We start from the raw sequence: 26,509 nt of genomic DNA, 5'->3' as shown, positions 1-26,509 counted from the left end.
AGCAACAGTTTCCATTTGCCTCTAGTCTAAACTCTCCTTCTACCATTTTCTCTGTACCACAACATACTACATCAGAATCAGTCTATCATCTCCCTAATTTACCTTCTAACCTTTTTACACATCCCACAGATACACCTACCAATTCCTCACCTATCATACATACTGGGGAATCTTCTTCTCCTTCTCCTACTCAGCCTATACAACCTATGCCTACCTTAGACAACACAACAACCAATCTTTCCCCAATATCACCTTCACCACTTTCTATTCCTGATATTCCTGTCTCTGATCCACCTGTACCCAACCCCATCAGGAACAGTACATCAGGCAGAATTGTTAAAAGGCCTGGATACCTGAATGATTATATCTGCAATCATGTCATTCTAACTGACCTTACTAGTGCTTGTTTTGTTCATCCTAACCCTCCTACAGCCTTTTCTTTTGGTTCCCTATCCCTGCAAAACCAACATGTATTTCTTTCAATCTCATCTATAACTGAACCTAACTCTTTTGCTCAAGCCTCTAAACATCCAGGATGGACCAAAGCTATGCAGGAAGAGTTGCATGATCTTGAGATTAATCATACTTGGGATGTTGTGCCATTACCCCCAGGAAAGAAACCTCTACCTTTCAAATGGGTTTATAAAGTCAAACATAAATCAGATGGCACAATAGAAAGACTAAAGACAAGATTGGTGGTAAGGGATATTCAACAGGAAGGAGTGGACTACACAGAGACATTCTCACCAATGGTCAAGATGACCACAATTAGATGTCTTTTAACTATTGCTATCAAGAAAGGATGGGCAGTACATCAACTTGATGTGAGTAATGTTTTTCTACATGGGGACCTGCAGGAAGAAGTCTACATGAAGTTTCCTGCAGGTATGGATTGTCCTGATTCTAAACTGGTCTGCTTATTAAGGAAATCATTGTATGGATTGAAGCAGGCATCCAGACAATGGTATGCTAAGTTGGCTGGTGCTCTAACTTTCAAAGGGTATACTAGTTCTCTCAATGACTACTCATTGTTTTTCAAACAAAATGGCACTCTAATTTCCATCATAGCTGTCTATGTGGATGACATTCTAATTACAGGAAATGATCTTGATGAGATTCAACACATCACAGAATTCAGAGTCAAGCATTTGGGTGATATTCACTATTTTCTAGGCATGGAAATAATGCGGGAAAAACAGGGATTTATCATAAACCAAAGGAAATTCACCTTAGATCTTTTACAGGAATTTGATTGCTCAGGTGCTAAGGTTTCTTCTCCCCTTGATCCTTATTCTAAGCTCAATGCACACGATGGTCCATTATTACCTAATCCCACATTGTATAGACACTTGGTGGGAAAGCTCAACTATTTAACTCATACTAGGCCTGATCTATGTTTTACAGTCCTAATTCTTTGTCAATACATGCAACAACCACGGGAATCACATCTTTTAGCAGCTATTCGAGTTTTGAAATACCTTAGGAATGATCCAGACCAAGGAATTCTTCTTTCCTCTGATTCATCCTTTGATTTGCTTGCTTTCTGCGATGCTGATTGGGTATCTTGCAGTGATACTCGTCGATCAGTCAGTGGTTTCTTCATCACACTGGGAGGAGCACCTATTTCCTAGAAATCCAAGAAACAACCGTCAGTCTCATTATCATCTACAGAAGCAGAGTATCGTTCAATGCGAAGAGTAACAGCAGAGATTACCTGGCTAGTTAGGGTTCTTGAAGATCTTTCAGTTCCCCTGTCTTGCCGGTTACTGTGCACTCCGATAGCCAAACGGCTATCCACATCGCGAAAAACCCCATCTTCCACAAAAGAACGAAGCATGTGGAGTTGGATTGTCACTTTGTGCGACAGCAGTTTGTATCCGGTCTAATCACCTTATCTTTCGTTCGTTCAAAGCAACAAATCGCAGATCTGTTCACCAAACCCTTATCTGGGGTTTCCCATCGATTTCTGTTGAACAAATTGGGGGTTGTTTCCCTACCCTCCTATTTGAAGGGGGATATTGAAGATCCAACCATTTCTTGCTTAGGTGAACAGACCATGGATGCAGATCGAGATAAAGAAGAAAGAAATCAAGATGGAGAAGATGGAGAAATGGTTCAGACAAGAAGAAGAAATGGTTGACTGAATCTAAGTTAATGGAATGAATCTAAGTTAATGGAAGACTTGTCCATAAGCCACTAGCAGAAACCACAGCCACAGATCATGAATTATCAAATGCAATCTCAACCGTTTGATTGAAACCAGCTGGACACAAAATGAAGCTGCTAGGAAGCTTCCTTCACGTGCTAGTCATGTGAAGGAATATAAGTTTGTTATTTTGGTTAGCTAAGTGTACAAATAATAGATAGACAAGTGTATAGGAACAATTTATTTTTCATTTTTAAATTCACAACTAGGATACATGTATATATACAAGTTTACAGATTCAGAAATACAAGGAGAAAATTTCCCAAATCTGTGCCTTCTTTTAGAAACTAACGAAAACACCACTTAATTGGGAATTAAGAGCACCTAATCTATTAGAATCCTCAAGAAAGTAGTAATCTTTCTTGCAAATCCTAGGACAAAAAGTTGAAATTCAACCAAGGGTTTTCAAGCTCTCACAAGAGGCACAATTCATCATATGTCAAAAACTAGTTATGAAACCCTGATACTCTACTATTTATACTAATGGCTAAAAGTAGTAAAGAAAGACTCAATATAATTGCCCTTCATTAAAGTTACAAGCAATTTAAATTGGTAGAACACTTAATATTTGAAATATCTTCTAGTGTTCCATTTTAGAGCCTTCCAAAGGTTTCATCTTCACCCATAAAGCTTATAATGTTTGAAAGTCCTTAGCTTGACTCCTTGTGAAATGCCTTCTTGAAGTAGCGTCACTTTAATCTACATCAGAATTAAAATAAATGTACTGTGTACTAGTCGGATAAAAAGTTGACAAAAAATGATTCAACTTCCTGTTATTAGCAAGGTTCAGTTCAATTTGGCAAAAAGATTAGCAAATTATAGCCAACTCTAAAATACTTCTTCCTTAACGCTTCTTTCTCACCCCTCCCTTCTCTGTAATTTTTTGTACCCATTCTTTTATCTACACTTTTTTACCCAACCTTTGATTAGCTCACCTAAAATAATCCTACACCAAAGTTAACTACTCGTTCCACTCTCTCCCATTTTGCTTTCATAAAAAAAAAAAAAAAATGTTTTTCCTTTGATAACCAACATGCCATAATCCCTTACTCCCCTATAACCCTTCCATGATACCTTTAGAGAAGTAAAGTTTCGAATATAAGATAAAAAGTTTTCTCCATTGAAGCTTGGTTCAATTTTTTTTATCTGTGTAATTGTGATTTATTTTGATTGGGTGAGATTGGATTTTGTTGAAACATCTTAAGAAGCTTGAGTATCAATTTTCTAGGTGTTTTGAGATGAGGCAGATTTGAGATGAATTTCAAATTCTAAAATCGAGGTAGACAAAGTCTTCATCTGTGTACTTCGCATTGTATATCTATGTGTATCACCATGTATATTAGAGTATATGACACTATACATCCGTTTATCTCTTGTATATCATGTATATCTATCTATATCCACAAGAATATATGTATGATATATGGTGATATACATGATATACGCATTTCCCTAGTGATGGATTCCAGATCTGAATTTGAGCTAAATCGCCTCCAATTTTCTGTATATAGCCTCATCTAGGTGCTTCCGGCGAATCCCAAAAGCACTTACTCAAATCAAAAATATTTTAGATCCGAGTTTAGTTGCGATTTTAAAATTGAAATTTTGTTAACTAAGAGAACCTTTTTCATAGCAACGGTGAACTTCACTGATTTCGGAGGTAATGAAACAATGGAGGATCAAATGATTCAGTCTAGTTGGTGGAGAGTGAGTTTATCGTGCAGCATTTCTAAAATAAGAATTTGACTATCTGGTGCCGTTTTTTAGCACTATAATTACTAAGTATTCTTTACCCAAAATCATATACTCCTTCCGTCCCAAAAAGATTATCTTAGTTTGACTTGACATAATATTTAAGAAATAAAAGAAGATTTTTGAAAAGTGTGGTCTAAAACAAGCCTTAGATATTTGTGTGATCGTAAATTATCTCATAAAATTAAATTATTTCTAAATATAAAAAAATATCAATCTTTTTGAGACAGATTAAAAAGAAAAGAAAGATAATTGTTTTAGAACGGAGGGAGTAGCAGTTATTAACAATGGATATATGTGCATATCCCATCTTATAAAGTATTCCAAGATCCCATCACAATGCTCACGTCAATATTTGTGTGGCCCATGTCCATTGTCTTAATTCTACTTAAGACTACACCATGTGATAGCCACAAAGACCATATATCACAATTAATTCTTCTTTCATTTCTTAGATTTTCAAGTATTCCCCCATACTCCGTCTATTTCAATTTGTGTGATATAGTATGACTAGACATGAAGTTTAAGAAAGAAAGAATTTTTTTTTAAATTTATGATCTAAAATAAGCCATAAATATTTGTGCACTGCAAATCATTTCATTAAAGGTGTTCGGTATGGAGGAAAACATATTTTCTTAAAGAAAATAAGTCATAAATATTTGTGCACTGCAAATCATTTCATTAAGGGTCTTCGGTATGGAGGAAATCATTCCGGAAAATGTTTTCCAATTTTTCATGTTCGTTTGGTCAAAAAAAATTCGAAAAATATTTTCTTTAGGAAAACAAGTTCCTCAAAAATGAGGAAAATGACTTCCCTAATAAAAGTAGGGTAAACAAGTCTATAAGTGCATTCCACCAGTCACCCAACCCACCCCCAACCACTCCCACCAACCCACCCCTTCCCCCACCCCACCTCTACACCTACCCCACCCACCCACTCCTTCCCCACCCTCTGGCAAAAAAAAAATTAATTTTGTTTTGAAGAAAAAGTTTTGATTTTTTTTTGGACCACCCCACCCAACCCTACCCCACCCCCCAAACCCCCTCCCAAAAAAAATTAATTTTGTTTTGGACCACCCCTGCCCCACCCCCAACTCCCTCCCAAAAAAAATTAATTTTGTTTTGAAAAAAAGTTTTGAATTTTTTTTTTGTTTTTTGTTTTTTGCATCACCCCACCCCACTCCTACCCCACCCCTACCCCACCCACCCCTGCCGCCAGCGCACCCCACCCCCACCCAAAAAAAAAAAATTGTTTTGAAAAAAAAGTTTTGATTTTTTTTTTTTGTTTTTTGCACCCCCCCTCCCCCCCCCCCCCCCCCCCCGCCCCAAAAAAAAATTAATTTTGTTTTGGAAAAAAAGTTTTGAATTTGTTTTTGGTTGTTTTTTGCACCACCCCCACTCCACCCCACCCCTCCTAAAAAAATAATAATTTTGTTTTGAAAAAACAATTTTTTTTTTGTTTTTTGCACCACTCCACCCCACGCTTGCTCCCGGCCCCAAAATTAATTTTGATTTGAATTTTTTTTTTTTTGGATTTTTTGCACCACCCCACCCACCCTACCCCCACCCCTGTCCCCCCCCCCCCCCCCCACCTCTACCCCCCTCTAAAAAAAAATTAATATTGTTTTGAAAAAAAAATTTGAATTTTTTTTTGCTTTTTTGAACCACCTCACCCTACCCCCACCCCCACACCCTCCAAAAAAAAAAATTAATTTTGTTTTGAAAAACAAATTTGAATTTTTTTTTATTTTTTTTGGTTTTTTGCTCCACCCCCTCCAAATAAAAAATTGAGTGTGGGGGGTGGGTGGTTGTGGGGGTTGGTGTGGTATGGGTCCACACTGGGGGGGGGGGGGGAGGGGATGTGATGGTTTAGAAAATTCAGAAAAAAATTAAATACTTCAAAAAAAAAAAAATTGGGGTTGGGGTTGGGGTGGAGTTGTGAGGCTTGGGTGAGTATTTTTCTGAAAATGTTTTCTACCAACCAAACGAACATGGAAAAATAAGTAAGAAATTCACTTATTTTCCGCTGCCCAAACGAACATGAGAAAATAAGTAGAAATTCACTTATTTTCTAAAAACACATTTTTCAGGAAAATATTTTCCTTGGAAAACATTTTCCTTCATACCGAACACACCCTAAGTGTATAGTAAAATGAGAAGTTTTAAGTTAAATTATTTGTAAATATAGAAATGTATCATTCTTTTTGGAATAGACAAAAAAGTAAAGTATATCACATTAATTGGGACAGAGGGATTAATTATATTTCCACTTTTCTAGTTTTCTATTTAGTAGAATGTTACTTTTTATTTAGTAAGTTTCTAATTTCGAACATTCTCATTTTCACTTAGTGATATTTTCTTATATAAATAACATGATATGTTTAAGATCACAAAATCTGAAGGAATTGCTGGTTTGTTACACATTTTTAGTTTAAGAGAAAATATAATCTTTGATGAGCATTTTTAATTTGAGTAGAAGAAAATGATAAAATCTCATGTGTTATTTTTACTGATCTCGTGATAGAAGAGTCATATAACTAAAAGAATATTTATAATATATTACAAAACTAAGTAGGCGTTTCATGTTTGGATATGAATTGAATGATATTTGAGACATAATAGTATTTGAAAACTAACGATAATTTAGTGTGTAACCAAATATTTGTTTGAAAAAAAGAAAAAAAAAAGAACACATATTCATATCAATGGGTCCTAAAATATAAGATGATAAGATATCAAATTTCTTTTTTTATATTTTTAAAATTTCGTATCGAATAAAGTTTTATAACATTTCGTATTGAATCACGTTCATCCCACTTGTAGAATAATTAGGATTATATTGGATATGTTGTTGTTGTATTGAATCAAAGGTAAGACACATAAAAAAAAATGGATTGTGTAAAATAGAAATTTTCAGAAGTAAAATATAATTTTCCTTAAAAACAAACAAAATTTTTACTATGTGCTTCACACAACTGACATTAGTTGTGTGAGACTCTTTTTTGTGAGACAAAAAAAATGAACCCAAAATTTATGGATTCAAAAGTGTAAGATGTGAATTCACTTTTTTATCTCACAAAAAAAAAAAAAAAAACTCACACAACTAATGTCAGTTGTGTGAGTCACATTTTAAATTTTTTCAGAAGAAATAGTTTACTTACATCTTGAGATGCAGAACATTAACATTGGTCTCGACACGTGGAATCCTTGTAGTCGAATGTTGTAACGGCTACATTCTGTGCTTTTAATTGCTCCGCTATTTTCACATCAAATCTGAGCAATCTCCAAAGCCACTGTTACACTTCCAAATTTCAGACAAACCAGGATTCAGTCACTAAAATATGGGCACCTATATGGTGATTGAGCATTTACAGTGTTCCATGTCCAAAGATCTGCTTTGCAAATTTCCCGACAATTCAGCATTCGATTTCGATTATACACAGAGTTCAATTTGGTCTCCTTTGGTACCTCGACCGTTGTCGTCTTACCGGAGACTCAGCTCAGGTCTGTCGCAAAAGCTGTCGTACAAGGATGTTTCAGTTGGCTGCATTGGAGCAGCTAATTTCAAGAAAGTGACAACAAAAATCAAGAGGAAGTTGTCCAATGCTGTTACAGAGAATTTGAGGGAATGTCACAGATTGAAGAAGAGAAAGAAGAAGGCTTTTGATTTCACTCGTTTACCATCTTCATCTAAACTCGCCTCCACTACTACAACCCCACGAAAGGTAGTACTCCCTCCGTTTTCAATTTATGTGGCACTTCTCGTTTTCCCTAGATGCAATTTGACTAATCTTTAAAGCTAAATAAGATTAGATCAACTAAACAACAACAATGACGACGTACCCAGTGTAATCCCATAGAGTGGTGTCTCAAGAATATTAGATCAACTCAATATTTTAAAATTAAAATTTAGATAGTTAAAAAACTATACCGAAAGTAAATAAGTTGCAAATTCTTTTCATTTCATATGATAAGAAAATACATTTCAAAATTTATATAGTTTGAATCTCAAAAAGTGTAAAATATAACATAAATTGGAACTGAACAAGTATGAATCACAGCTCTTGCCCGCTGATTTTTCTTTAGTCTTTTTTTTTTCCTAGCCGTTAACTATAGTATTGTGTGCACTGTGCAGCAGTGGGGTAAGGTACTGAAAGCTGCTACCAAGCATTTCAAGAAGAGGAATAACAAGAAAGATTCCACAGGTGATATTAATTTTTGCAGATCTTTGACTGATAATAGTCTTCTGCGAAGTTCTACATATCCATAGTTTGTATGCTGTTTCAATTGATTTTTGGTGGTTTTTTTTTTGGTTTGGGTTGGGGGTGGGGGGGGGGGGGGGGGGAAGAGAATTTGTCTTGTTTCTTTGAATCTTTCACAAATTTAGTGTTTGTAATACCTGAGTTTCCACTGTAATCAGCAGATGTGCTGCTGAAGAGTACACTTGTTGCAAAACAAGTGTTATTCCTTTGTTGAAGTTAGTTTAAATAATGTAATAGCAATTCTACTATGATTGCTAGTAAAAAATGGAGCTTACTGGCTCGGCCTTGTAACAGTATGATTTCTTAAATGTTAAGTATTTATTGTGCTAGATTACAGTTTTGTTGATGATTTTGAAGCAAAAGTGAAATGTTGATGGTGGTAATGTTGATGGTGAATATTTTCCATAGTTAATATTTAACCCCTAGGGTTCAGAATTTTGATAACAGTCTAATGATTATGCAACTAGAGTAGTGAATTAGTCACCCAATTCACCTACCTACACTCTGTGGAAAAGGACAAGCACAATAATTCAGGTGGAAGGTGATTGCTTGTACTTAAAAATCAAAGTTTTTAAAAGGCGGGAGCTCCAATAAAACTTAGACATTTGAATTGCAGCACGTTCCGATTGAGTATCTGAACATATGAACACATAATAAAGTATTTCTATTAGACTTTTCTCCTCAAATTTTGGAAACACTTTACACGTGTTTTCAAATGTCTATTACGTAGATAAGTGAACCACTTGAAACATGTCACTTCCCTTACTTATAAGCATTAGCCTCAATAAGCCGTAAAACCTCAATAAGCTGTAAAGCCTCAAGCTTGTTCCAATTGAAGCTGACGTGTATTGGTGCTAAATAAGGTGACATATTTTATATAATTAACTTATTACGTAATAGGCACTCAAGAACATGCTTTTTCCAAAATTGAGTAAGAAATATCTAAAAGAAATACTATATCATGTGCAGGGCCGGCCAGAGGACCAAGCAACTAAAGCGGGGGCTTTAGGCCCTAAAATTTGGTGGCCCCATTTATTTTCATCCGGTGTTCGATATCTATATTAAATTTCCCGATTAATTCGATTAAAGAGTGAAGTGCTCCGTAGCAAAAAAATTTTATTCTGAATGAAGCCTAATTTTTATCCTAATTTTTAAGGAAGAATGAAGCCTAATTTTTATCTATAATAGATTTATAGGTTAATTTTTCTTTTAAAAGATATTGAGCAGAAAAATAAGTCCTTCTGTTAAAGTTAATTTAGGCCACCGATCTTATTGAGCCGTCCCTGATCACGTGTTAAGGTGCTCAATTGAAACAAGTCATAACTCTAAATGTTAAATAAAATTTAGTGGAAAATTTTAGGGCCTATGGATATATTCCGCCATTTTAAAATGTGTTCTACTTTTCTTCTTGATTTCTCAAGCAACCTAATTAAGCTGGTTCCTTTGCGTGTCCAACGCCTCACCAACCAGAAAAGCTTCTTCATTGATAGCAGTGATGGTCTTGTATACTTATACTTCCATAATTCGTTGTACCAATTCTTTTAAGCAATCACTATTCAAAGCTCCTCCGCTCAAGTTATTTAGGTCCCACTTAGCTTGATGCAGTCTGAACTCTGAATAGTTCACGAGAATATGATGCGGATTTGGGAGTTGGGACCTATTAAAAATTTTCATGGTTTAAAAAATCAAGATATTGCATAGTGACATTCTTTTACGTGAAAATGAATCTGAGCCAGCAAAGTGGGTGGAGAAAGAAATTACCAAGTGTTTGGTAAGTATTACTCCTCTATCTCAATTCATGTGACACACTTTCTTTTTTAGTGTGTGAGAAAAAAGAATATTATCTTTCTATATTCAGAAAAATTTAACTTTATAAGATGGCCACACATTTATGTAAGGTTTGTTTTTGAACAATAACTTTTAAAAGTCTTTCTTTCTTAAACTATGTGCCTGATCAAATGATGACACATAAATTGGGACGGGGAGTATTAATTACTCATGAATACAATACAAAGGCAAACGACAAATTGCATTGCCTAGCTTATAACGGCAGTATACAGGAATTGTACTTTTCTTTTCCTCTATATCAGAATGCAGTCTTTTGTACATTTTTCACTAATGAGAAGAAGAGCAAAAAGTTTTCACGTTTCTCATTATGTAAGCACTGACTTCATTACAAACATATAGCACGGCAGGACCAGGTATCAGTTTGCATTAGAAGCAATATTCATTTTCCATCACATATTTTGATTTCCTCAAGAAAAAGACGACAATGAATTACAATGAGACAGGCAGAACCGAAACCACAAAAACTTAGATATAATCCAACATAGAATCTTATCCGTCATCGCCTTCATCTATACTGTTTAGCTTCATGATTCAGAAGCAACAACAACAACATACCTAGTGTAATTTCACGAGTGGGTTTGAGAAGACCTTACCCCTACTTTGGGGATGTAGAGAGATTGTTTCCGAAAGACCCTCGGCAGCGGAAACGGTTAAGTTTGAGACCAACCTTTACAATCAATAGGTATCATGTTCTCTCAACAAGAAAACTGACAAAAATTAATCGCTAACCTCTTCACACGTATTCAAGGGAACACAAATTGCTAGTGTTATTCTTATGACAATCAAAGAAAGTGGTCGACTCCTATTAAAGATAACGCCTATCATCGTATTATTTATACCACATATAAATCAAATTATGGTCTTCATATGTCCCACCTGTGATCAAATTAGGATCATAACTTATATTTTATAACTTGGGTCTAGTACTATCCTTTTTGAGCTGTACTTCAATTAAATAAGTCCACATTTTGGCATTTCAAGAAAAAGGCAGAACCACAACTATAAAAACATCGACACATTCAACTTCTCATTAGCATTCCTATACATCAACATTTTCATCTTCTCATTAGCTTTGTTTCAAAGATGAGCAAATTAGAGCTGGTATTTGTGCCTGGCCCGTTCGTCGGTCACCTTGTTTCGACATGCAATTTTGCAGAGAATTTGCTAAATAGAGATGAAAGGTTATGTATAACAATTCTGTTCATAAGGCCACCTCCACCATGGGATAACAGGATAGATGCCTACATCAAGCGAAGCTCCTCTTCTTCCGACGGCAGTCGAATTAGATATGTCACACTTCCTCAAGCCGAACCGCCACCTGCAGAAGAGCTAGCCAAGTCTATTGAGAAGTATTTCTCTCTATTAATAGCAAATTATCGACCCCACGTCAAGGAAGCAATTATCACCAACAAGTGGCCTGATTCGAACCCGAAAATAATTGGACTAGTCATTGATATGTTTTGTAGTGCAATGATTGATGTAGGAAATGAACTTAACATTCCTTCCTATCTTTTCTTCACTTCTGGTGCAGGTTTTCTTGGTTTCCTGTTTTATCTGTCTGTTTGGCATGACCAAGTTGGGAGAGAATTTAATCGATCCGATGCTGATTTAAAGATAGCATCCTATGCTCATCCAGTACCCTCAAAAGTATTGCCTGATTTTGCATCCAGCAAGGAAGGTTACGACTCATTCCGCGAACATGGTGTCAGGTTCAAAGAAACCAAAGGAATTCTCATCAACACAGTTGCGGAATTCGAAAGTCATGCTGTAAATAATTTAGCATCTGATCCTGAATTACCTCCAGTTTACACGGTAGGATTTCTTAATGACCTTGAGGGACAAAAAGGTAAGGGAAATTCCAAGTCTGAAGATGAAGAAATCATGAAATGGCTAGACCAGCAGCCACCTTCATCTGTTCTTTTTCTGTGCTTTGGAAGCGCGGGTTTTTTTGAGCCACCACAGCTAATCGAGATGGCAATTGCACTCGAACGAAGTGGGGTTAGGTTTTTGTGGTCAATACGCCGTCCTGTGGATGCTGAACTTTCAAAATTTGAGGAGATATTGCCGGAAGGGTTCTTGGAGAGGACAAAAGACAGAGGCATAGTATGTGGATGGGCACCCCAAGTCGATATCTTGGCTCACGGGGCAACTGGAGCATTCGTATCTCATTGTGGGTGGAATTCGACTGTAGAGAGTGTATGGCATGGAGTTCCAATTGTGACATGGCCCCTTTATGCAGAACAACATATCAATGCGTTTCAATTGGTGAATGATCTTGAGATAGCAGTAGAGCTGACATTAGATTACAGGATGCGCGAAAGTGATCATCGTGAAAATGTGAAGGCAGAGGAGATGGAGAAAGCTATAAGATGCATAATGGACTGCGAAAATCCCATGAGGAAGAGAGTCAAAGATATGGGAGAGATTTGCAGGAACGCGTTGATGGAGGGTGGATCTTCTTCTAGTTCTCTAGGTCGATTCGTTGAAACTATTCTTGATTCCAAGAGCTGTTCCCAAGGTGTGTGAGTGTATGTATATCTGTTAACCAGTACATTTACCGCGCAAATAATGTTTTTATATATTCAATTAATGTCAAATAGATACAAATTTATTATTACTATTATATATAAGAGCAAATGTGGGAACTCTTGTAGTCCTCACAATAATTTTCAAATTTTTTTAAATTTTTTTAATTAATTACTTTTAGATCCTAATCTTATTTATTTAAGTCAAGTTTTTTATTTTTTATTTTTAAAGTCTATTTTTCAAAAGCTATCGAACTTGAGGACTTTTGTAGTCCTCACAATAATTTTCAATTTTTTTAAAACTTTTTAATTAATTACTTTTAGGTCCTAATCTTATTTATTTAAGTCAATTTTTTTTGTTTTTAAGGTCTACTTTTGAAAAGTTATCGAACCTCCTACTTCATTTTTCATATTCTTTGGTTTTCTGGTTGGTGCTCGATATCCGCATTTGAGCCCAATTAATCCAGATAATTCGCACTGTATCGCGCCTATTCGAGGGGAGCGCTTCCTCCAAAGATTTTTTTCATATCCATGTTCGAACCCCTAATCCCTAATTAAGAGAGGAGCAGCTCCATCCGCTGCACAAGTTAAATTATGTATTTGTCTTAAAAACTCATTAACTATGTATAGATTATTTATTTAGAACTAAATAACTTCAGAAAATTAGGATACATAAGTTATAAATGTCAAATTCTGGCTCCACATTTGATTTGAAGTAAATAATTTCATCAGAATGGAAGTTAAAATATTAAAGGAGTGGAATGAAAATTTTACTTTCATATAACTACCCACTTGTGGGACTACAATGGGTATATGATTGTTGTTGTTGTTGTACACTTATACTAACACAAATTATATTTCTTTAGTTAAAATATCTACTTTTATATCTTGAGTTTGAACCCGAAGTTAGCACGGACCTCACATAACTAGTTAAAAATATAGAAATATCTATTATACAGAAACACGGGTTTGGAGGCTTGCTAAAAGTTATGGGGCCCACCGGCATTGCATTATTGTTACTTTGAGTTTTTTCTAACTTTGTGCGTCCCACTAATAGTCATTTCACACGCCTGTTTACCACTTCATTCCAACAATAATTCTTGCCATATAAGTACTATTATTATTTGATGTATTTAAAAAGTAGTAAGAAAAACAAAACTAACTAAAATGAATATATGTTATTTTATTATTGTTTTTCATTCTATAATGCAGATTGTATTTCAAAGGATTTTTTTTTTTTTAATAACAATGTGATTATCAGGCTTTAAAACTTCTTATCTAAAATAATATTAAAACATAAATATGGTATCTTGCTTAATACCACTCTTAATATAATTTGTTGTGCCCGTGTTGGCACAGGCCTTTGCAAGCATGGGTTTGGAGGCATGATCGGGCATCACAGTCATTTCACAAAAAATCATGCATTGCACACTTGTGCTTACAAGCCCCAAGGCTTGGACATAGATTCCTTATGACAAAAAATTCAAACCTCTTTGTGATTTGTTTTTAAGTGAATAAACTTAGCTATATATAAAGGTGATAAATAAAGTGGGCCAAACCCACATGTACAATTAGTTACATGTAAGCTAATGGAAGGATGTCTATTTACTTTCTTTGTTTTCCAGTTTGGTTTTGATATCTTTTCTTGAAATTAAAATTGATTAGGTGGCAATACTTGGATATGTATTACATGCTGTTAACAAGTTGCTATGGAAAAGTCTACATAAATTCTTAATGTTCCTTCATAATTAAGGAGTTGATATTACAAGTTAAGTGATAGAGGTTTGGTCGGGCTGGGAACAACAAAGTGTACTTCTCATATTTCTTTTTTCCCCCCTTTTAAACCAAAGTTGCTGCATATGTATGTCTATACGTACGTATAGGATGCACCTCTATCTTCTTATATAGTTTTAACTACAATAGCAAATCCTTACAATATCAAGAGAATCGAAGATTTTTTCATAGCAAAGTAAGGTGGAAGAAGAATATTTCTTGGCATATATAATATTTCTTGGCATATAAGTTAATAATTTAATTCCTTATGACAAAAAACCCAAGCCTCTTTTTCTAAATGCCAAGTGTGTCTCAATTGATGTGACATCTCACGTGGCCCCAAGTTACCCCCACTGCAAGTGCTCCTCTTAAATGCTTTGTGTCATTGTTGATTATACTCATTTCTATTCCATTTTTTAATGAAGTGATATTTCCAATTTTGTCTTATTGAAACGAAATGTACACAGAAAAGTTAGAATTAACTGTTATTTGCACATGTAATTACCATACAAAAGAGTTATTGTAATAGAATAATAAAAAAGATACTAATAAGTATTTAAAAGGTATTCACCTATCCACATCATTTTAAAAATATAAAATGAGATTTATAATATTAAAATAACGCAGATTACGCACAATAAATAAATGAAATTTGATAGTGAAAAACTTCTTTACACTAACAATGTATATATTGTTTGTTCCATTCTTCCATGAATAATTTCCACCTATTCATGAAACTAGTTATGTGAGGCCCGTGCTATGCCCGGGCCCAAACTCAAGATATAAAAGTAGATATTTTAATTAAAGAAATATAATTTGTGTTAGTACAAGTGTACAACAACAACCATATACCCATTGTAGTCCCACAAGTGGGTAATTACGTTAGTAATAATTAAATTTCCTATAAGTATATTTTCAATATATGAAAGCAAAACTTTCATTCCACTCCTTTAATATTTCAACTTCCATTTTGATGAAATTATTTATTTCAAATCAAATGCGGAGCCAGAATTTGACATTTATAAGTTATGTATCCTAATTTTTTGAAGTTATTTAGTTCTAAATAAATAATCTATACATAATTAATGAACTTTTAAGACAAATACATAATTTAGCTTGTGTAGCGGATGGAGCTGTTCCTCCCTTAATTAGGGATTAGGGGTTCGAACATGGATATGGAAAAAATCTTTGAACGGAGCGCTTCCCCCGAATGGGCGCGATATGGTGCGAATTATCTGAATTAATTGGGCTCAAATGCGGATATCGAGCACCGAACAGAAAACCAAAGAACATGAAAAATGAGGAGGAGGTTCGATAGCTTTTGAAAAGTAGACCTTAAAAACAAAAAAAAAATAAAAAATTGACTTAAATAAATAAGATTAGAACCTAAAAGTAATTAATTAAAAAGTTTAAAAAAAATTGAAAATTCTTGTGAGAACTACAATAGTCCCTAAGTTTGCTCTTATATATAGTAGTAATGTCTTAAAAAAAAATTCTGTCATTTTTATTATTTTATTATGAAAATTAACATATGATACATCTATATAAATAAAAATAATTATCTTATCTCCTTAAAATACATTATTTTATTTACTTTTACTTGTACACTATATTTGGCAAATAAGATTATACATTTTTATTGAAAAAAGCTTTATTATACATAAAATTTATGTGGAATAATACTCAAATATTTATTATTATAATCAATTAATGTCACTTTAAATGGTTGTATAATTTTAATTAACTCATTTAATTACTACAATTTATATTACATTGACTGTTGTTAGCGTCTTTTGGTTCTCTTTTGAGGTAGCACATTGTCTCATTGTGAATGCAAATCTCTTTGGAATCTCTCTTTACTTACTGTACTAAATTAAAATGATATGCATATAGTACAATCATCAATGTAATAGACAAATATATATATATATATATATATATGTATGTATGTATGCATAAAAACAGTGCAAACTTATGTATGTTTATTAGTAATGTAAAATATATATACTATCACTATCCAATGCATAAATCTTTATAATTGTATACAACTATATACACATAGATACACTATAATTCAAAGTGTGCGCACGGGCATACGCCATCTAGTAAATATATAAGACATACATATGAAGAAATTGAAGCTACTATTAAAAATATACATATTAAAATAGAAAACAAAAAAGATTAAAGTATCACATAGTTTCTTGTATATTTACGATGGCAAAGTTTCCTAAAAATTTATGTCTAACTTAATCAGTTCCTTTGTTTTTTCTTCATATTCATAGAGTTTCACATCATATAAGCTCGATCTTTCTAACGAGATCATCCTTATTACTATCCAATCATCCATTTAGGCTAACATGCATGAAGCCATGGCGAATTAAAAGGAACGTTGGCTAACATAAACTACAATACGAAGTGTTAGAATATAATATAATGTTGACATATTTCCTCTTTGTGCCATGCACCTCTTGCGAGAAAGTTAACTTGGCAAACAGGGTATATTTGACCCACCAATAACCTGTTTCAATTTGCATTCCTATTCACAATTCAATAGCAAATTTAAGTAATTTGAAACTGCAAAAGTCTTGCTCTAATTCTTTTTCAGACTCTAGTACTCCAACCTCCGATTAGATTCCTTAATATCAGCGGTCTGCAGTATTAGTCCAACTAAAGGCAAGTTAAAAGGAAGTTCAAGATGCATTATATTTTCAGCTTTATACTGCATAAGAACATATTAAAGATATTGAATAACCATAGACATTAATATACACAAATGATCCTATTTATTATGGATAAAAACAAATAGTTAGGCATATGAATAGAACCAAGAGATTATTATAAACTAACTGTTAGTTGAAAGTTTAAAACTTGAACTTTTGTCATGTCCCGTATATAAAGGGACAAACTCTCAACCTTTTCCCACGTCTGGTAACTGCCCGTAACTTAGTAAACTGTTGTCCTATGGTAACCTTTCAATAACTGCTCTTGATGGACAAGTAGTATAAAAGGAAAACATGGATTGGGTCCCTAAGCACAGAAAAATCTTCTCTTAATTACTACACCATCTAGTGAGATATTCTGACCGGAGTTGGAAACAGTCACCGACGAACGCCGACGCCGATAACAATTCCGAAACAATAGGCGGAGGTATGCTATCTATTATTCTGCTGCGCTTTTGCTCTGTACATGTGTCAGAGAAAAATCTTCTTTTAATTACTACACCAACTAGTGAGATATTCTAAGTGCACAGAAGACTCACCCGAGTTGAAAACAGTCACCGACGACGTTGACAACGATTCTGAAACAATGGCCGGAGGTATGCTATCTATTATTCCGCTGCGCTTTTGCTCCGTAGATGATTTACATGCTTTGGATCATGTAAATAACATATATTTAGTATCAGAGGATTTTTTTTTTTAATCTCTGCCTTGTTTTCCGAAGCTTGAAAATTTGTTCAAAAATGGTTTTCGGATCTTCTGAGTGCTTAGAAGACTCACTGGAGTTGGAAACGATCACCGACGACGCCGACAGTGATTCCGAAACAATGGCCGGAGGTACGCTATCTATTATTCCCCTGCGCTTTTGCTCCGTAGATGATTTACATGCTTTGGATCGTGTAAATAACTTATATCAGAGCAATTTGTTTTCCGAAGCTTGAAAAATTGTTCAAAAATGGTGTTCGGATTTTCGAATCTGTAATTTTTGAACTTTTGCTGCAAATTAGTGTTAGAAATCGTAAGAAAACATATTTTCTAAGACATTTGTGACTTTATATCTGATTTTCGGGATCTATTATGGTGAAAATGAACTGGGTCCGTTAAATGGGTATCTTTTACTCGATTTAAGGTTGAAGATGACCCTCTGCTTTTTAACCCTTGAAGCATCTGTCTGTATGTAGTGACGCCGCCAGAGACCTCTTACTTTTGGTCTCTTATTTATTTAATAATAAATAAATTAAAATAAGGCTAATTCAAAAGTTATACTACCTTCTTTATTAAAAGCTGCCGGTCACTTTTGTGGATATGATATCCATTATGCCTTTATTTTTTACCTTTGTTTGTCTTATTAATTTCTTAAAAGTTTCACAGATTGAGTGTATGAAAATTGTTATGTTCCTTAAAGATTCTGTTTACATTTTCATTATGTGATGAAAAGTTTGAGAGGTTCCTGTAATTATTTATGTGCTTAATTAATTATACTTGCTAAATGTAAATTACATGTGTTATATTTACATACAAGTTCTGCAATCTATTTAAGCACATGAGACTCAAATTTACTGTATAAAGTATTTAGCATTAGATATTGAATAAATTTTCATATTTAATGTCTAGTGATTTGTTATATTTACATACAAGTTCTGGAATCTATTTAAGCACATGAGACTCAAATTTATTGTATAAAGTATTTAGCAATAGATATTGAAGAAATTTTCATATTTAATGTCTAGTGATTCATATAATTTTATTTGATTAAGATTAAGCCACATCAAGCTTGATTGAATTATATATTTTTTAACGATCACATAATGAAATTATAGGCATTTAATAAGACTAATGGCTAAGCGGTCTATAATTTTATTTGATTGAAGATTAGCCACATCATATTTAATTGAATAAAAATTTTAAAGTTAAGGATCACATAAAGAAATTTTAGACATTAGAATTGTAATTAATTGTGCACGATATAATAACTCAAGAACCTTTATTATTGGGTTGAATAATTAATTAGGATATACTATTAAATACTTTTCATAATTAGCCACCGGAATTATGAATGAGAATTTAGTAGTTTTATCAAAAGATGGAATATTCTGCTAGTAAATTGATAATTCTATCATAAAGAATGAATCTAATTGAATTAAAAATTTAACCCACATGTAATTTTTATGTCAACAGATTCAATTTTATATTATTTGCCTCAAATTTATTAAGCATGTATGTATGTATATTTTTTGCAGTTATGCAACCTGCAAATTTCTCTGATATTGGTGATATTCCCGAACTGCATGGTGAGAACTATAAGATCTGGAAGGAGAAAATTCTCCTTCACGTAGGGTACATGGACATTGATTATGCTATCAGGAAAGACGAACCACCTATTAATGAAATCAACACTCAAGCTGAGATTGCTTGTCACACTCCTACCAGAAGTATGACGGGCTCCGATCCGTAGGCTGGGAACCACCTGACTTATCCGTTAGTTTGAACATTATAAACCATAACTCAAAGAACACCTGCACGCAGAAAAGGCCCAACATAGGAATATCCGATCATTCAGCACATATGTACATATGCGGACCGACAAGATCACCACAACATAACGTACATCATAAAGCCGGCAAGGCTAACAGTAAAGTATCAAGGACTCAAGATAAGGCCGACAAGGCCACCAATATATTATGTAATAATATGAACCGGTGGAGCTATAAAACATCTAACTGTACACATACGTCTACGAGCCTCTATATAGAATACGAAATGATCATAAGGACAATACCAAATACACTGCAGCTCCGAAGTAAGTGGAGTGCTCCTGAGAATTCGCTGATAGAACACCTACGGGTCTGATCCGTCTCCCTGCCTACCTGCGGGCATGAGCGCAGCGTCCACAAGAAGGGACATTAGTACGAATAATGTACTGAGTATGCAAGGTATGAATAACAACATAATATAGATATGAAAGGTAACATGGAATAAGAGAGATAACCTGTACATCTGGATGCCTCATAAGGCAGTGTTATGCATGCTTAGCCTTTTTAAACAAAAAAATTTATACATATATATAGTACCATGCCTGACCATTAAGGCTCGGTGTCATATATATAGTATCACGCTCGACCATTAAGGCTCGATGTTATCATCATTAGCTCGCGTCCGGGCCTCCCGCGTCCAGGGCAATATCATAACATGTCCACTGTAGTGGTGTGCACATCTACGTGCCATGCCCGGCCGACTATAGTGCGGCGCGGTGTGAGAAAATACATACATATATATAAAGCATGCATGAAGTCAAATAAAAGCTATAAATACATCGGAGTGACGTAAGGTCAGTAACCTCCGATTATATTATGGAATAATCATCATCGCTCTATCTCACCTTGAAGGAACACTTTTTATAAGGCGAGATCAACAACAATGAATAAAAATCAAGAAAATCACGAAAATAACTCAACATTCTCATATTCACATTGAAATCATAAGCTTGATACTTTTAAACATGAAATCATCATCATCGTCATAATCCTCATAGAAACATTCTCATCTTTAGCATCGTCATTCATATTGTAAAAACATGTCCGTTGTTCTTGTCATAAAAGCTTATAGAATCATAAATCTTTGACTCGGAAAATAGGGACATTTTGGAAAACACTTATGGATTATCAAGAAAGAAGTCATGCCTTTGAATCATGAACTCTAACCTTTGGAAGTAAGGAGGTTATGAAACATATGTAAGGAATTATAACATAGGAGTTTCTAGAAATAGGATCATCGTCATCATAAAACATATTTATCTTTAGCATCATAAGAACTCTATGAATCATGAATCTCTAGCTTTTGAGAATAAGAATATTCTTGGAAAACATTTATGGATTCACATAGAGGGATCATGGGACATTTGAAGCTTACCATATGATTTTTAGATGAAATTGAAGGGGTTTTGGTCCTTTTATAAGGTTCAAATTCGGGACGGGTACTGTAGCATTTTTACTGTAGTAGCACCGTAGCAGTACTGTAGCACGCGTTTCTGCTCTGTCAGCCTGACGTGTAGCATTCATAATTCTCTACTTCGACATCGTATCGATGGGCAGTTTGTTGTGTTGAAAACTAGACTCGACAAACTTCATTTTAAGGCTTTTGAAACACTTTAAAACTCCTAATATACTAGGAGATATACCCCTCCAAAGTTGACTAAAAATATGCCCAAAATCCTGCCAACTTTTTCCAAATTTTTGTCAAACTTATTTTCTTCGATTTGCTTGATCCCGAAATCTTCCGAAACTCTCTATACATGATATTTATCATTTATCATACTTGATAATAGTCATGTTCTTGTGTTTTAAAGATGTCACGACCTAACCCCGTAGGCCGTGACTAGTGCCCGAGCTGGGCATCGTATACACTCACCTACCAGAATTGGCATACAAATAACTAATCAGATTTAGCGTACATAGATTTATACAGATATAAGGCAAATCGCACGAAGACATGTACATACATAAACATATACATAAGTTGCTAAATCTATTATAACGTACGGGGCGGCACACACGACAAATCACACAGACATACCTGACCGATAATGACCCATGACCCACATACATGTCTACAGGCCTCTAACAGAGATAATAGAATCAGATGACGGGACAGGGCCCCGCCGTACCCCTAAACAGTCATAAATACATAAATATGTACAAAAAAAAAGGTCTGTACCCAAAAATGCAGGCTCCAGGACAAAGGAGCACTCCAAGCAGCAGAGCGGGTATCCTAAGCTGGCGGCGTGTCAAAAGGAGCGTCTGTACCTGCGGGCATGTAACGTAGCCCCCGAAGAACAGGGGGTCAGTACGGAATATGTACTGAGTATGTAAAGCAGGGAATATAGCAAATAAACCCATAATCGGAACCGGAAGTGCAGAAGCATAACAGACAGGACCATAATCAGAGTCGGAAGTACTGGGAATACTTACCTCGTTCAAAACATAAAAAAAATACTTACTCTTATATCGCTAATCATGCATACAGGATCATATGCAGAAATAGATAACAGATAACAGATCCCGACCCTCCAGCGAGGAACGCAGTAACAGATCCCGGCCCTCCAGCGAGGAACGCAGTAACAGATCCCGGCCCTCCAGCGAGGAACGCAGTAACAGATCCCGACCCTCTTAGTACGGGACGCGGTGGACAGACAGATCATATGCCATCCTGGCCGCCATCCCCATACCATCATATCATATACATAAACAGAACCCGACCCGCACATCGAGGGACGCGGTGAACAATGCAGTGGAATGCGCACGATAACATATCCTGGCCCGGGCTCAGTGAAAAGACATATTGAGGTGTCCACGAGCAGATTAATGAGAAACCATATGCATATAAATCTCTTTCTAGACTCGATGTAGCAATCCAAACGACAGATCGGCTCGAAGGAATCAGACGATAGTCATAATGTATATATACATATACCGTTTGGATGGCACGATAGGTTGTATCAAAACAAAGCCTCTGGAATCATTTTACATATCAAAATACATTATAAGACTCATTAGAATAGTTACAACACTTATCATTTGATAAACAGAACAATGATCAAAAGTTTCCTTTGAATGCCGTGCGAAAATAAGTCCAAAAGAGTGATACAAAAGGTCACGGAAATCGTGGGCCCACCTCGGGTCAAATCGAGGTGGCGTGCGGAAATTTATGAACATTAGACTTGATGGAGTTACCCATAAAAGTTTTTGGGGGCATTCCGGTTCCGTTTGTGAAAGTTTCATATGTTCAAGCTATTTTTTTGTCAATTAAACATAGAGTACCTAATTCAATTATATTGAATGAATAAGAGTCAAATCTACGCTCGGATTTTTAGGAGTAGAGTCATCCTCGAGGCTCGAATCATAACCTATTATACCTAAGACATGCCAAAAGAAAGAAAGGCAAAGCTTTACATACCTTTTCCGCTTCTTACGCTACTCCAAATTCAAGTTCCAAACTTTCCAAAATCTACAATTGGTCACATTTACCAAACATTAATTAGAGCCTTTAGAAGTTGAATCTTAAAGTAACACTTTTCTACAGAAATTTGGGCAGCATCTCCCCTATAAATTCGACATCCCCGAGAATTTAACTCGGCCAAAACATCAATAACAACACCAACAACAATACCAACAACATCAACAATCAATTCAAAATGCATTTTAACATAAGTGATTCCTTTGCACATAATTCCTCAACCTTCAACTCAACTACGTACGTTCAAGTTGATATTCACACTTACATATTCATTTATTAATTTAAGATCATCCAAACATAATTCAAGAACATTTTGAACAACCTACACAATATTCAAACGACTTCACCCCAAAACTATCTCCACCAAAATTCCTCAATTTCCAACAAAACATTACCAACATATTTTTATCTTCCAAATTCGCGAATTACCTCAACAATCCATACACTAGTAACATTATTTTCCATCAATGCAAGAAGGCTACATTCAATTCACATTAACTTCTACAACAATTTCCCAACAATTACAACTTCATTAAAATCATCATATTTTCATTTGTATCATAGAATACATATCAATAACAACTAAATTTGTTACATAGAACTTGGTTCATACTTCTCACACCATATACACACATACACGGCCACCTCCAAACATTCACAACTTCAACCAAAATCATCAAACTTCCATTTCCAATATAGAGTCCACAACAACCATAACTAGAATGCTACATAAAAATTAACTAATCTTGCCTACACAACACATGCATACACACGGCTATACCATGTAAACTTCCATATTTTCATGAATTCTATCCATTTCTACATACTACAACATAAACAAACCCTTCATAACATATAAAAAGGGATTAAATCTTACCTTTTCTCCCTAACTTCTTCACTTGACCAAGGTGTGCTAACGACGAAACGAGTGACTTATCGACCCAAACAACTATACCACGTTGAAGAGGGCCCTTGAATTAGTAGAAATACTAGAAGAAAATAATTTTTGGAACAAGATTTCAATGGCCTTGTTCTTCCATGCCTTGGCCGAATGGCCTCCTTATGTTTTTCTCCTTCTTCTTGTTTTCTTTCTTTGTTTTTCTTGAATGTTCTAATGGATGACCATAATAAGCCCCTCTTTTTATTCATTTATCACATGATTTAATTCATATGGGCTTGGGCCAATTTTGTCTTGACCATGGCCGGCCACGCTATGCTCTTTGGGCCTCTTTTCCTATATTTTTTTTAGCCCAATTATTTGTGGCTAATTATTTTGTAATTCCTGAAGCTAATTTCCAAAATTCCCAATTTTGCCCTTGGCCTTCCACCATATTTCCACATCAACATTTATATATATATATATATATATATATATATATTAAATAAAATCAAAATATGGCCTTATCTCTTACAAGTCGCAATTATTTCAGATTTTTCCGAATATGCAAAATTATGGGATATAACAAAAGATTTGTGTTTTCAAGATTGTCCTTCCCGGTTATGAGTTACAAGGTCGTAATTCGTCCTTTACTACGTTCTTACATACTTTCCATGGCTTGTACCTTCCAAAACTTCATGGGATGTCTCCGATACTCCATTACTATGGAGAAGTACGTGGCATGCTCATGCTCTGAAAGTGCGGGGTGTAACATTGCTCTTCATGAACAATTGGTGCGCTCGAACCGTTTGAGTGTTATGTTCATTAAGACCAAAATCTCCGCTGGTATTCATGGTTCTGTCGAACAGTATAATAATGTCAAGGCATTACTGAAGGCTATTGATGAACAATTTGAGACTTCAGATAAGGCACTTGCCAACACTCTGATAATGAAATTCTCATCAATGAGGCTTACCAGTGTGAGAGGTGTGCGAGAGCACATTATGAAAATGCGAGACTTAGCGGCTCAGCTAAAGACTCTTGAGGTTGAAATGTCTAAGAATTTCCTTGTGCACTATATTTTGAACTCTATTCCTCTACAGTATGGCCCCTTTAAGATATCCTATAACAAACATAAAGATAAATGGTCTATTAATGAACTTATGGCCATGAGTGTTCAAGAGGAGGGTTGATTGCTGATGGAAATAGGAGAAACTGCATTCATTTCTACTCATGGAAAGAAGACCTATCAAGCCAATAAGAAGTAGAAAGGAAAAGCCCCACTTGAACCTGAACCTGATATCAAGAAAGAATCCAAGTGTCGCTTCTGTAGAAAGAAGGGGCACATAAAGAATAATTGTATCAAGTATCAGAAATGGCTTGACAAGAAAGGTACTTCAATCTCTCTTGTATGTTATGAAGCTAATATGTCTAATGTTAATCATAACACGTGGTGGATTGATTGTGCTTCTACAATCCATATTGCGAATTCATTGCAGGGATTAAAAAACCTGCGGAAGCTAGTGGGAGCTGAGCGAAGCATCTATTCTGGACACAAGATGCAGTCACGTGTGGAAGCTATTGGGACATGCACTTTAGTTCTTAGCAATGGTTTCATTTTAGAGTTAGAAAAGTCTTTTTATGTACCTAAATTTTTTGGGAATTTAATTAAAGTTTCAAGACTTGTACCTGTTGATACCTAATTTTTGCCCTCCAATAAGTTTATTTAGTTACCCGAGATTCTTGGATCTCAAACGAAGTTAAATATGTATTTTTATACGTCAAAGTGATTTTACAAAATTATTCCGATAATATTTTTCCATTTCATTTGGCAAAATAAATTCAAATATATATATATATATATATTGTAAATCATTTAAAAATAATTTACATATTTTACTATTAATATCAAAATATTAGTCAAGACTAATCAGAAAATAACTCAAAACAATCATTCAATTAATTGTTTAAATTACTAAATGAAATATTGACAAATATTTTGCTCAATTAATTCAAGAAAATTGATTAAATAAATATATGATCAATTTGCCTCTCAATTTTAAAGTTGCATAATTTTATTTGCATGCTCAAATTAACTACAATTAGCCATGTGATTAATTGTGGTTATATTTGAAATAGTAAATTATTTTTTTTGTGTTAATTGTGGCTAATTTAGAAATAGCCAATCGCATGATTAAAAGTCGATTAGGGTTGTAATTTCAATAATTAGTCATTTTACACCTTTAGTCATATTGGAAGAGTTAACTAGCTTCCACCTTTAATTTGGCTATAATCAAAGATTAATTAATTGTCATGTTTTAAAATTTGGCTGTTTGTTAAAATTCGCATGTCCTCCCTTTGCAAATATATACATATATACACAAATATACATGTATATATGCACACATATACATGTATACGCGTGTATACATGTACATATGATGGGCCATCCCTTTTCCGTTTGGAAATTTGGCCGAGTCCAGCCCAATTGGATCGAGACCCGGCCCAATCCCCTATCCCTAAACAAATACGCC

General features: G+C 34.7%; 2 protein-coding genes and 2 long non-coding RNA genes across 7 annotated transcripts; 3 read left to right on the top strand and 1 right to left on the bottom strand.

The window, feature by feature from the left end:
- Positions 1–7,160: 7,160 nt before the first annotated feature.
- On the top strand, positions 7,161–9,317 carry LOC132617674 (uncharacterized). 4 transcript variants are annotated; one of them, XM_060332734.1, is made up of 3 exons: positions 7,161–7,683; positions 8,097–8,163; positions 9,190–9,317. In XM_060332734.1, exons 1-3 carry the CDS (start codon positions 7,300–7,302, stop codon positions 9,213–9,215), a joined length of 477 nt encoding a protein of 158 aa, XP_060188717.1. In that variant the 5' UTR covers positions 7,161–7,299; the 3' UTR covers positions 9,216–9,317. The 4 variants fall into 4 exon arrangements, with proteins under 4 accessions (XP_060188717.1, XP_060188715.1, XP_060188716.1 ...); XM_060332733.1 differs by having other exon boundaries at positions 7,163–7,683; positions 8,094–8,163; positions 9,190–9,314; XM_060332732.1 differs by lacking the exon at positions 9,190–9,317 and having other exon boundaries at positions 7,162–7,683; positions 8,097–8,549.
- A 1,518-nt stretch (positions 9,318–10,835) lies between these two features.
- On the top strand, positions 10,836–14,352 carry LOC132618487 (UDP-glycosyltransferase 71K3-like). Its single transcript, XM_060333525.1, has 2 exons — positions 10,836–12,586; positions 13,953–14,352. Exons 1-2 carry the CDS (start codon positions 11,152–11,154, stop codon positions 14,066–14,068), a joined length of 1,551 nt encoding a protein of 516 aa, XP_060189508.1. The 5' UTR covers positions 10,836–11,151; the 3' UTR covers positions 14,069–14,352.
- Positions 14,353–17,188: 2,836 nt separating this feature from the next.
- On the bottom strand, positions 17,189–18,538 carry LOC132618981 (uncharacterized). The gene is made up of 2 exons (XR_009574413.1): positions 17,629–18,538; positions 17,189–17,549 (listed from the first exon to the last, which is right to left on the bottom strand). It is a non-coding gene; the product is annotated as an uncharacterized LOC132618981 (long non-coding RNA).
- LOC132618982 (uncharacterized) lies at positions 17,543–25,657 on the top strand. Its single transcript, XR_009574415.1, has 4 exons — positions 17,543–17,685; positions 17,811–17,923; positions 19,327–25,367; positions 25,475–25,657. It is a non-coding gene; the product is annotated as an uncharacterized LOC132618982 (long non-coding RNA).
- Positions 25,658–26,509: the final 852 nt, after the last annotated feature.

The sequence above is a fragment of the Lycium barbarum genome, chromosome 11 (genome assembly GCF_019175385.1).
Source record: "Lycium barbarum isolate Lr01 chromosome 11, ASM1917538v2, whole genome shotgun sequence".
In the NCBI taxonomy this organism is placed as follows: Eukaryota; Viridiplantae; Streptophyta; class Magnoliopsida; order Solanales; family Solanaceae; genus Lycium; species Lycium barbarum.
The sequence above is the reverse complement of the archived record's forward strand: the minus strand, read 5'-3'. Positions and strand labels throughout refer to the sequence as shown.

Excerpts from the sequence above, each read along its gene's own strand:
- LOC132617674 (XM_060332731.1), top strand. The coding sequence starts at position 7,300 with ATGGGCACCTATATGGTGATTGAGCATTTACAGTGTTCCATGTCCAAA. Across the intron at positions 7,684-8,093 it reads CTACTACAACCCCACGAAAG|CAGTGGGGTAAGGTACTGAA; the intron begins GTAGTACTCCCT and ends TGCACTGTGCAG.
- LOC132618487 (XM_060333525.1), top strand. The coding sequence starts at position 11,152 with ATGAGCAAATTAGAGCTGGTATTTGTGCCTGGCCCGTTCGTCGGTCAC. Across the intron at positions 12,587-13,952 it reads TTCCAAGAGCTGTTCCCAAG|GCCTTTGCAAGCATGGGTTT; the intron begins GTGTGTGAGTGT and ends GTGTTGGCACAG.